The 12,284-nt window shown below is 44.5% G+C and overlaps 1 protein-coding gene across 2 annotated transcripts in view; it reads right to left on the reverse strand.

The window, feature by feature from the left end:
- Window positions 1-12,284, reverse strand: part of wapl (cohesin release factor wings apart-like) — a 112,125-nt gene that overhangs the window by 74,175 nt on the left and 25,666 nt on the right. For both annotated transcript variants that reach the window (XM_077649212.1, XM_077649213.1), the window contains 3 exons: window positions 9,716-9,859; window positions 9,336-9,472; window positions 7,521-7,632 (listed from right to left, as the gene is read on the reverse strand). In XM_077649212.1, coding sequence (XP_077505338.1) covers window positions 7,521-7,632; window positions 9,336-9,472; window positions 9,716-9,859 — 393 coding nt within the window. The remainder of the gene's footprint in view (window positions 1-7,520; window positions 7,633-9,335; window positions 9,473-9,715; window positions 9,860-12,284) is intronic.

Here is a 12,284-nt window from a genome sequence, read left to right on the forward strand (position 1 = left end):
GCGCTCAGGCACTCCGCTGCTGCTGTGCCAACGAACTAGTGTATTCCGCTTGCTTTCTGCTGCCTTTTTCACTTTTTTCCCAAACTTATGCGCGCTGCGAACTTCCGATATGATTTCACGCCACGGTGGTCTTTTTCAAGATGGCGTCACAGGACGAGCGCGGAGCGTTAAAAAAAATGGCGCCGGCCAATGAGGCGCTTGAATTTCGCTACGTGGTGTCTAACAGCCAATAGCATTGCCACATTTTATATTTTGTTTTCTGTCTTTTTCTCTGCGACCAATCGCAGTAGACGTTTCGTTCTGGTGGGAAGGAAAGCTGAGGCGTCGCTCTTTCAAACGAGACCAAAGTCGCCTAGCTGCACCGGCTACTTTTGACACGACACGCAACGCAAAACGGGTATTTTCTAACCGATTTTCGCGAGCTCTCTTGTCAAAATTGCATCTTTGCGTGTCAATTTCTCGTAAACTACACAGTATTCAGCCATAAAACTTTAAATTAAGATGAAAAATGATGAGACATATCCAACTATGACCAAATTAAAAAGTTGATTTCGCGATTTTTTGGTCCCAAAGACCCGCGTCCCCCCCCTTAAACTAATTAATTACAGTAAACCCTTGTTACCTTGTTATAACGAAATCGCTTTACTCGAAATTTCTTCCGGTCCCGACCCAAACACATGCATTTTAAGCCGCATTACTCAAAGCGCACGAAGAGATTGACCCGCTTAGAGCAAAGTGGCGAGCAGAGGCATCACCGCTGCCGAGTGGGCGACCCTTTGCGCATGCAGTGTCAAATTAATACCGCCGACAAATTAGTCTTATGCAGGCAAAGAACAGGCCGCAAACGTACCAAACCTACGACCGATGACCTGCCTAGTAACGAGTACCAAGCGAGTGTCAAGTGCCCCCAACTGTTTACAGCACAGCGAACGTAAGCTGTCATATTACGTGGTGCAGCGCACCCGAATCAGTCACACTCACATCACTGGTGTCCCCCGTGATAGAATCCACACGAAAATAAAGTTTTCCTGATGTTCTGCGATGCTAGAAAACCGCAGTCGCTTGGAATGCCGACAAGCGGCCAAAAGACCGCAGGCAGACTTGCGCCATAGCATTCCATGGGGTGCACTTGATGAGCAAAATTTTACCGCTCTAAAGACCACTTCTGGCGCTGAAATGTGCCAAAAAGCACAAAAGAACTGTCCCTCCGATTATGAGCTCATTCACACTTAAAAGTCGCGAGTGAGCCGGGCAACAAATTTAGCTGCTCCCTGGCTGCCGTAGTCGTCGCTAAGCCTAATTGTTTCACATCAGCCAAAGTAGACAAAACTCTTGAAAGCGTGCAAACAACGTCATTCCCGATAGTTTTCGCTTCAAACAAGAAGGCGACCTGCAGGTCGCGCTTGCAAGTGTGAACAACGGTTTTGTCGAACTGCTGCCTTGATGCAAGCGACTGCTGATCGCACGCCCTTTGCCATGTTCGACGTGAGGAGCTACGTTAACAAATCGGGAAGACGACTTTGGGGACGCCGGTCTAGAAATTTGCTCGCAGCTCGTCATAATTGGCCTGCATCGCAACAAAACACTGCCCCTAGCTTCGTTGCACTTTTGACGGTGCAAATCAACAGATAACTTTCCGAAAACACGAAAAATCACGAAAACACGAGCGTCGTCGATAGCGAGTCAGGCTGTCAACATGGTGGATCAGCGTAACCATGGCGTTTCCCCAGATTTTCTTGAGCTGGTCATGCTCGATTCGCGCCATCCGACTAGACAAATGGTCTAAATGCGTGGAAGGGTCAATGAATTTTGTTCCTAGACATCTGTCAATGGCGCGGATGCGACGCTGTACGAACTCTGGCACTCGAACCATAGAATAAGCACATAAGTCGTCGACAACTGTGCGCCGAAAAACTCTCGTTTTGCAAACATCACAGCTGCTCACTTTGGGAAAAAATTGCCCAGCAATCATGCAAAGCCCCAACTGCAAAAACGTTCAGTTTTCACGATCACGTTGTGTACCCACAATGAGCGGCTAATCGTTTTTTGAGCGCAACAAACACAACCTCAGACTCGAGCCACAGCATTTGCGGTGCTTTCCAGCGAGTACTCTTGTAGTCTTCCGTGACCCCCCATAAAAGCGGCCACTGCCTACGCAACCCAGGCTATGAGATTCGAAATACCCAAAAGGTTGAATACATGAGCGGCGACCACGGCCTCGTGCAATGCTCGATCAGATTAGAGCAGGGTTTTACGCGCCCGGTAAGAACTTGAAACAGCCAAAGCTCACGGCCATTTTTGCACCTGAAGTTTTGCTTCACTGAATACACTGTACTGTGACTTACATGCAGTTGTGGCACAATTAAAGCTCGACTGCTTTAGACTTTGTTATAACGAAAGATTACTGTAGATGGCCTGACCTTGTGACAATTTTTGTAATGTAACACCCTATTGTCCACATCAGGCTCTTTTTTTCCGGCCCTCAATGTGGCCTATTTTGAAAAAATCCAGATATTAGCCATTAAATTACAAACTATGCAGTAATGCTTGTCATTTTCAACAGCAGTAAAACACAAAAAAACGTTCTGCCTCAAAATTCAGGCTCCAAATTTACCTTAAAAAATGCCAAAACCAAAATATTTTTCAGCAAACACCGAGCCGCGGTGGCTCAGTGGTTATAGCGCTCGGCTGCTGATCCGAAAGACGCAGGTTCGATCCCAGCCGTGGCAGTCGAATTTCGATGGAGGCGAAATTCTAGAGGCCCGTGTACTGTGCGATGTCAGTGCACGTTAAACCCCAGGCGGTCGAAATTTCCGGAGCCCTTCACTACAGCATCCCTCATAGCGTGAGTCGCTTTGGGACAATAAACCACATAAACAAAACAAAACCTATTTGCCTGTCTTATTTTTAAACAAAATGGCATCACTTTCAGTGCATCTTTTGGGGTATAGCAGGGCAAGTTAATTTGAGGCTATATGCCAAATTAAACTAGTATGGCAAGAAACAGTTTATTAAAAACAGCTTTCATGAAATACCCAGTTTAAAGCAGTTTCTTACACTTTGCAGCACAATATTTTCCGAACAAAATTGTTTTTTGTCACACGAATGCCCCTATATATTTTTCTAAATGAGCATTTTTTCAGCCAAATCTAAATGTCAAGAAATTGCTGCATTTCCTATTGCATGGAATGACTACTGAAACACTGACTAGCACCACAGCATTTCAGATAATAAATTAGATAAGAAAAAGACCGTAAGCACACTGCCCCACAAAGCTGAATTTCACAACTAGGAAAGTCCTGCTGGTGCTACAGTGCTGCTGGTGCTACTTGAGCTTTGAGTGACGAGAAGCCAGGCATAGCACAGGGGTGCGACGCTCTCCTCTGCTTGCACCTAAGCTTCTTGCTGCCGTTTTTAGGCACCACCACCACCACCACCTTCGCCACAGCATTCTAGCTGTACACAGAAAGCCTGCTTGAGGGGGGACACTGGTCTTTGGGACCAAAAAATGACCAAAAAATCAATTTAAAAAAAAGACATTTTTGGAGCCTACAGCTACTCTACCAGTTTTCTACACCAGGAAATCGGTATTTTGACCATAATATTAAATTTAGATCACTGTGTGGACTCAATTTGTTCACAAGTAGGCGATTTAACACCGTGAAAATTTTGAACACCTGGCTGTCTTAGTACGTCAATACAGTCGAACCTCGTTATAACGAACACTGATATAGCGAATTATCGGTTATAGCGAACTAATTACGAATTTTGGTTGGTCATGCTTCATTTCAGTGACATTTATTCTTTTATAACGAAACCGAAAACGCGAGATCCGCCGCGATATCGGCTGTAACGAAGAAATATTTGGTTTACACGAGGCTCAGAACTTGAAAGTAGCATAAAAAAAAAAACAAAAACCAAAATGAAAATCGAAGGCCGATACACAGCTGAATTTTTTTTTTTTACCGTTTGAAAAAGTTTTGCCGTCTGGCACAAAAATCGCGTTTGGATGGTCACGCCACCTGTGAACAGAGCGCGAAAACTCTGAAAGCTCATGACATGACAGAGGGCCGAAAGGCGGCGCCACTTGTCCAGCGGTAAAGAAAGGCAAGCGCAGCAACATTGGCAACTTTGAGGCCGGCGTTCTGACATCAGCACAGCGGCCAGTCTTGTTGTTGCAGCGCTCGAAATGGCATCGAAGAGGAAAGCGATCTCGCTCCAGACAAAGCTGCAGATACTGAGAGCTGTGGACAGTGGCCGCAAGAAAAAGGATATTGCTTCGGAATTCGGCGTTCCTCCAAGTACGTTATCCACCATTTTGGCCACTAGAAAGAAGATTGAGGGCAACACCGAGGACGCCATAAAAGCCGACCGTAAACGAGTTAGGCCTTGCCATCACCCGGACGTGGAAGCGGCTTTGCTTTCTTGGTTTAAAGATGTGAGGGCGCGAAATTTGCCGGTGTCGGGAGCACTTCTTCAACGGAAGGCCCACAGCCTGGCCTGCGTACTGGGGCATGACGATTTCTGTGCAAGCAGCGGTTGGCTGCAACGTTTCAAAGATAGGCACGAGATCGCGTGCCACACTTTGTCTGGCGAAGGGTCCGCTGTCGACATGGAGACATGTCAAACGTGGCTGGAGAATTTTCGTCCTCTGCTCCAGGAGTACGACGAGTGCGACGTATACAACGTCGACGAAACCGGCGTGTTTTTCAAGTTGTTGCCAGAGCGGTCACTGGCGATGAAGAACGAGACCTGCCATGGGGGCAAGAAAAACAAAGACCGGGTGACTGTCGTCGTTGCCGTGAACATGGACGGCTCCGACAAAAGACAGCTCACCGTCATCGGCAAATCGGCACATCCGAGGTGCCTGAAAGGCGTCCGGAATTTGCAGGTTCAATACACGTCGAACAAAAAAGCGTGGATGACGACCAAGCTTTTCGAGGACTGGCTGAGAGCGTTCGACCAGGACATGGAGAGGCAGCACAGGAAGGTCCTGTTGCTTTTGGACAACTGTTCGGCGCATAAAGTTTCGATCGTGCTGAAGGCAGTTCGCTTGCAGTTTTTGCCACCGAACGCAACTTCTGCTTTGCAGCCTTTAGACAAAGGCATTATTCGTTCGCTTAAGTGCAATTATAGGAAGCGTTTGGTGACGCAACTGGTGTTTGACATCGATCGACATAGATCGACAACAATAAACATCAAGACGACACTCGAAATGTTGTACGGGTCGTGGAATGAGGTGAGGCAGTCGACAATAAGGAACTGTTTCACGGATGCCGGTTTTGTTCTGCCTGCCGACGAAGAAGAAGTGCAGCCCGAAGACCAGGCAGAGCTGGACAGAACTTGGGATCGGCTGGCAGTCCCAGGCGTCGAATTCGACGATTTCGTTTCGGCCGATGAGAACTTGGCCGTGGCGCCCGAGCTGACGGATCAAGAAATTGTGGATCGCGTTTTGTTGCCCGAGGATGACAGCAGCAGCGACAGCGGTGAGAGTGAACGGGATGAACCAACGATGAGCAGTGCGGATGCCGCGGACATGGCCAGGAGGCTGAAAGGATATTTGGAAAAACTCCCGACGACGAAAACTGCTGACGTAGAAAAGGCCCTCTTGAGCATGGACAATGTAGAAAACTTCATTCTGCGCAGCGCTGTGAAAAGCCACCAGACGAAGATAACATCTTTCTTCAAATGAACGAATGCAAACCTGTTTGGCTGATCCCGGGCTGGCGTTGCATATGTCTCCTCGCCCAACGCCGCCTCTCCTCCTTCTCTTCTCGCCCAACGCCCCCTCTCCTCCTCCTCCTCTTCTCTCAAAGCTGCTTTGGCAGCTTTTTTTTTTCAACGGTCCCTCTCGGGGCCACCAATCGCGCTTCGGCAGAGCACGCAGGCGCGATGGTTCCCGCTGTGTCTCACTCGAGTTCCTCTCTCTACACCAAGTCGCCTATGCGCAGACACATGGTGCAGTCGTTTCGCGCCACGCACTTTCACGTGCGCGGCGACGTAAGAACAGTCGTGTCAACCTTCCCATATTCCGGCCTATTTTGATTGAATGCCACAAGGAGACAGGTAAGGATTACCACGTTTGTAGTGGGTTCAAAGCCAAGTATATAATGCATTTTAGTGTCTAGAATATTTGCGCGAGCCAAATTACGAATTTGTCACAGCCGATATTTATGTCTACTGTTACAACGAATATCGGATATAACGAACTGATTTACGGTCCCGATGCTACTTCGTTATAACGAGGTTCGACTGTATCTCAACATCTAGGACATAGACATGTCCTATTGTTAGCTAAGGGAAGCTGAAGGCACACTGTATTTAATAATCGAAGCACAACTGTTCAATCACGCTTCAAGAACTTGTAATTTTGCAAAGTTTATCGGTGCACGATATTCACACTTTGAATGCTGCTATTCTAAGTGCTGCAAAATTACTAATGAGGGTAAAATGGAAAAACTGCTTTGATTATTGCACTCTTTACTCACCATACTATGTTGCCATGGGTTAAAAATTATTTTTTATTGAGCCATTTTTTTACCGAGGTACTAATAAATGACTAATTAAAATTAATTATCTTAGGAACTAATGAATTAATTAAAAAGCAATTTCATATTTTAAATCAGTATAGAAAGCTGAGCACCATGATACTGTTTCATTAGGATTGGACTAAAAATAAGGAAAATAGGTCTAAGACCAGTGTCCCCCCTTAAAAGAGTTCAGCATGTAGTGCATGTGACCTAAATGTGTGCTTGTACATTGTGACCGTGCATCCAAAAATTAAAATTTCGTTTTCATGCACTGTCTCAATGATTACTAGTGCAATTACAGCTTGTATCAAAACCGGAGCTTGCTGAAGGTACAAGCAAAACGGCAACAGCAAAGAAGACGTCATCTCCGCCAAGCCCCTAACCTAAACACGTGAAGTTATTCGCGTACAAAACCCTTGTCAGACCAAAATTAGAATATGCCACACCCATTTGGAACCCGCACCAAGCTTACATTATAAATGCACTCGAATTAGTCCAAAACAGAGCAGCCAGATTCATCCATTTATCATATTCTTACAACATCAGTGTGTCAGCATTGAAAGCTGAATCCGACTTATTGCCCTTGTCGCCGCATTGCCAGCCTTTGCTTGTTTCATAAATTTTTCCATAGTTCACTAGGCCGTGCATCCTACATCATCCCTCCAGCCCGCATATCTCATTGCACTCGTCATCCTTTTCAAATTTTCCGACCTTGTGCCCGAACTACCACCTTTGCTGCATCATTTTTTTTCCTGTACTGCAGCAGACTGGAACGACCTACCCAAAAACATCGCAGCCATCACGTGCTCATCCAACTTTGCCAATAATGTTACCAGTCATGTTTCGTTGTGTTAACAATTCCTCACCAAAATCTGTGTACCCACCCCTTATATAATACCCCTCGTAGGTCTTTAAAGGTAATAAAATGAAATGAAACTGAGTGTGAGTAAAACACCAAGAGAGAAACATAATAAAGAAAAGGAAACTTACTGGGTCAGAAGGTGCATCAGTCAAGGCACTGAAGAAATTGTACATGATTCCATGAGCTCGTAGATGCATCCGGAATGCTGGGACCATGCACTTAGAAGCCAAGCCAACGACACTGCGCAAAGAACAACCACAAAAGAAATAAAAAAAAAATGCAGTTGTAAACATGACAAGTTTGCAGTCGAACAGCAATGAAAGCTACTTATTAAATGAAATCTGCAGAAAACTATTGTAGAACATGTGTGCAAACTATGCAGTGTAGTAATCACTACAAGCTAAAATCTAGGCAAACACACAATTTTTCCCTCGTGTCTATGATACTTTTTTTTTTCCAACCACAACCCCTATACTCTTTTAACACTCGTTTTCATGAGGCAGATGAAGATCGAAAAGGGCGATTCCAAAGTGAGAGACTGAGACATGGCTATCAACCAGATGTTTTATCGGAATCACTGTATTAAGTGCTACCCAAGCTAACTACTCCCTGATCCAAAGACCTTGCGCGTTCAAAATCGCCGTGGGGATATTGAATGTTTTTGCACTATACAAATAAAGGCAGGCCAGTCTTGCCCAGATGAGGGAGTGTTTCGTAGGAGATTGATTACATATGCACCGAAATACTTGTAATTGATTAGAAAAAATTTCTTAATGGTAAGCTTTTTTCCAGTGGAACCCATGATTTCTATGCTGTTTATTAAATAGCGAGCAAAAAAGGACACTTTATGTCCGACAAGACGAACTGTTTTAGTAAATTGTCTGCAGCTGCAATAAATGACCCGCAAAAAAAAAATCTACGGAACATTGCTTAATTACTTGATTTGCACCCGAATTCCAGGACGAACAATATCACTAGATTTTTACCCCCTGAATTATGCAAAAAAAACAACCCAAAAACGAACGGCCCTACATAATAAAGGGCCCCTGAGCAGGCATAGAAAACAAAAATAACTAGTGCAGCAGACTGCATGGTTACAGTCGTTTTTGCAAAGCATTATAGCCACATACAGCACCAAAGACTGTGAAAACTGAAACAAAAGTCCACTCCCTCTTCCTCTCAACACGGCAATCTCCTTTCTTTCACCAGTGATGAACAGGGTACATACACGCTGCATAAATGATGCAGAGAATTTCACTGCCTAATAATCCTGATCAGTGAAGAAGTAAAAACTAAGTTCACTTTCTAGTCCCTTCAAACTTCTCTGAGGCCTGTGTGCTATGTCGCATTTTTATTTTGTTTGCCTCTGTGTCACAGTTTTATCACGAACTTAATCGCACAGTCTCTGCAAAAAGCACAAGCATAGCAACATTCTAAAACTGCTCCTCATGTGTTACTACACTCAACAACACCGTTGTGACAATTGCATTAAACACAGCATGACACCTAACACTTTATTGTGATCTTCCCCATCCAGGCAGCAGCAGGTGTCAGCGCTCACCTGCCACGACACAGATGAGGCACAGAGCATAGACTTGGAAGTAGCATCGTGCCTTCGTGCCTCTTCCTAGAAGGCAGAGGCGCCTCACTTTGTAGAGGCTAGTCACCCCAATACACAAGTAAAACTTTCTTGGAGAGGGCATGACTAAGAGAAGTGTGACATCTGTAACTTTGCTATTAACGAGTCTTAACATTAAATTTCTTGCAGGAACATATTTCTTGAACAATGCCTCACAGCCATCAGAGTATACAATTTTCAGGGCCCTTTAATGATTTCACCTCAAGTAATCACTAAAAGCTCGTGCCCCCAGATAATTTATTACGAACAGAACTTGTGTTAAGAGCAACCCCTACCATCATGAGCAATTTTTCACATGGCTCACCTGAGACACCTAGCTCCTATTGGGTTGCTAGGCTGCACTCCCTCCAGCAAGTAGTCAATGTCATCGTTGAACTCCTGTGTTTCTCCAGATTCATGGCACTGATATGCCTTTTTCACATTGCGGACTACGGTATACAACTAGAAAAAGAAAAAGGAAACAAATTACAATTTTAACAGTCGTTCAAGTGGCAAGGCAGCAAGCATAAAGTCATCACAGAAACATTTCTGTGGCCTCATGCAACAAATGCTTCAATTCTTTTGTCAGCCTTCCGAACTCCTGCAGCAGCATACATTAGAGGAGATCGCCTCCTCCGCACGCTTGTTGCTTGCCCCATGTCAAAGCAATTTATTCACAAAATGAAATTTCACAGGTGGCCTTACCTTACGTGCCTTACGAGGACACTTTACAGATGTTACAGTGTCTTTCCAAGGCTGTGAAGGAGGGCATAGTTTCTTGGTCAGGGCAGCGTCACCAAACCACTCATCGTCAAATGAACCGAAATGCTTGCTCTGATCTTCTGCAGCCTGCAAACAAAACACCAGGCACATGGTTGTTTCCATTTTTGCTTTCAATATTCATTTACGCCCAAATGATTTTACCACTTGTTTGAAATCATCTATTACTATGCACCATTTGCTGAAAACCTGTTGGGGCCCAGAGACCCTGCGTAGCTGTTTTCTACCGAGCATTCTGCATTTACTTCCTGCACTTCTTGTGTATGAAATGCAGAAATATGAGTTAAACTGATCACTTCCTAAAAACTAAAGAATGTCATTATCATGAGGCAAGTAATTCATCCCATTCCCTAATGATTTGGCCACATAAAATTTGGCATGCACACCTACCCTTTTAACACTTTAGCAAACTTTAAATCTCAAATCATTTAAAGGTGCATGTATTTGATGTTAGCTTTAGTTGTAGCAAAACCTCTACCTTATCGTTTTGGTGCCCACATTTATAGTTTCCAGTTAGTTTATACAGTTATTGGTCTTCATATGTGTTGAGCAACTAAAACAACAAAAGTGGTACACACAAGCGGTGTGAAGATTATGAAAATTAGACAGGATGACAAAAAAAAAAAAATTCTGCCTAGTTTCCTCAGACTTCTATATGCAGCTAATTTCCTGTATAAGGCAGCACCAACAATGGCATATCTCACAAGCTTCACACAGCATGTCTTAAACAAGGGAAAGCAATGCAAATACAACAGCAAAGACCGTGCTTCTATGTGAGGCTGTGCCAAGCACAGTCCACTGCATCTGGTTTAAGCTACAAACCAATCCTCAATTAAATCCGAGAAAAATATCCTTCTGGTTTTATATGAGCAGTTTTCAATAATAATTAACTGTCACTAAAAGCTGCTGCTTCAGCCGTCACCGCCAGTCACACCGTGAAATGCACGCTCCTTGCCGGCGCCCTGTACCACTCTTTACTCGCAATTCTGCGCAATGCATGGCACTTCCACTCCCAGCAGCAAAGCCAGAAAAGGGCAGAGTCCATTTGTCAGGGCTACACTGGCTGGGAATACCACAGGAGGGGGCATGAAAAAAGTGACTGCCTCTTTCCCCCACGCTCCTTCCCTCCGTGAGTACTGGTGCTGTAAGTGCAGCCAAGGAGATGGCAGTAGCTGCTGCTGCTGCATCACCAAAGCTATAACGTGCTCTTCTTAGTGGACCACGTTTCTTGTGCTGCTGTGCCACTGCACAGGGACGCTATGTTTTAATTATGCACTACGTTTTTATTGCACAGAAGAACTCTGTAAAAGGCTCCCAATTTTCGCAGTGCATGGTTAGCACACCCTGCAAATTTCAGTACTTGAAATAGTGAAATTCCATTTACTACAATTTTTGTTTCTGCTTCTTTTTTCCTGTGCTGTCTAGATAGAGATTGCAATGGCAGAACCCTGTGTGCTTCAGATTAGACATGGAGCCTGGCAGAAACAAGGATGGATACACTTTTTGTTTCTGCTTCTTTTTTCCTGTGCTGTCTAGATAGAGCATGCAATGGCAGAACCCTGCGTGTGTCAGATTGGACATGGAGCCTGACAGAAACAAGGATGGGGAGGCAATTTTAAACCTTTTCATGGTAGAACAATTCACTGCAATCTTTTGAGGGCAAGAACCAGAAAGGCACAACATGCTCGGCTAAAACCCGTGTTAGGCCCACCCAGCCTTTGGTACACCACTGCACAATTTCAGCCAATTTAAAGCACTCGCTGCAGCATGATGCAGAAAATAATTTTTATATCAATGTGGCCCAACTGACGAAGCTGTACCACTCTTGTATATAAGAAATGAATGGATTTCTACACACAAATAAGCGCATACTGTACTAATTGTTATTAATATAGCTAATTACACGCAGCACTTGCAACACATGGTACCATTTTTACTGCACGCTTTTTTTTATAAAACCCTGAGTTTTTTTTCAGCTCGTTATGCAACACTGCTAGTATCATATGCTATATTTATTAAAACACTTACCACCTACACATATCCAACTAAACGGTTTATGGTTTACTGTTTAAGGGGGTTTAACGTCCTAAAGTGACTCAGGCTATAAGGGATGCCCTAGTGAAGGGCTCTGGAAATTTTGACCACCTGGGGCTCTTTAACGTGTAATGACATCGTACAGTACACAGGCCTCTAGAATTTCGCCTCCATCGAAATTCGACTGCTGCGGCAGAGATCGAACCCGCGTCTTTCGGGTCAGTAGCCGAGCGACATAACCACTCAGTCACTGAAGCGGCTACATATCCAACTAAAGCTCACTGAAATCGCCACACTGATGTCAGCATCCCAGACCAACCAATTTAAAGCAAGCAAGAAACACACACTATGGCACTATAACACACAAACTATAGTGCACACTATAACTTGATGCTTTAAAGTACTAAGCTCCCCATTCAGCTAGGGACACTATAGCAAGTACAGGTGCAAACAATATAAT

Source organism: Amblyomma americanum, chromosome 1, assembly GCF_052857255.1.
Source record: "Amblyomma americanum isolate KBUSLIRL-KWMA chromosome 1, ASM5285725v1, whole genome shotgun sequence".
In the NCBI taxonomy this organism is placed as follows: domain Eukaryota; kingdom Metazoa; phylum Arthropoda; class Arachnida; order Ixodida; family Ixodidae; genus Amblyomma; species Amblyomma americanum.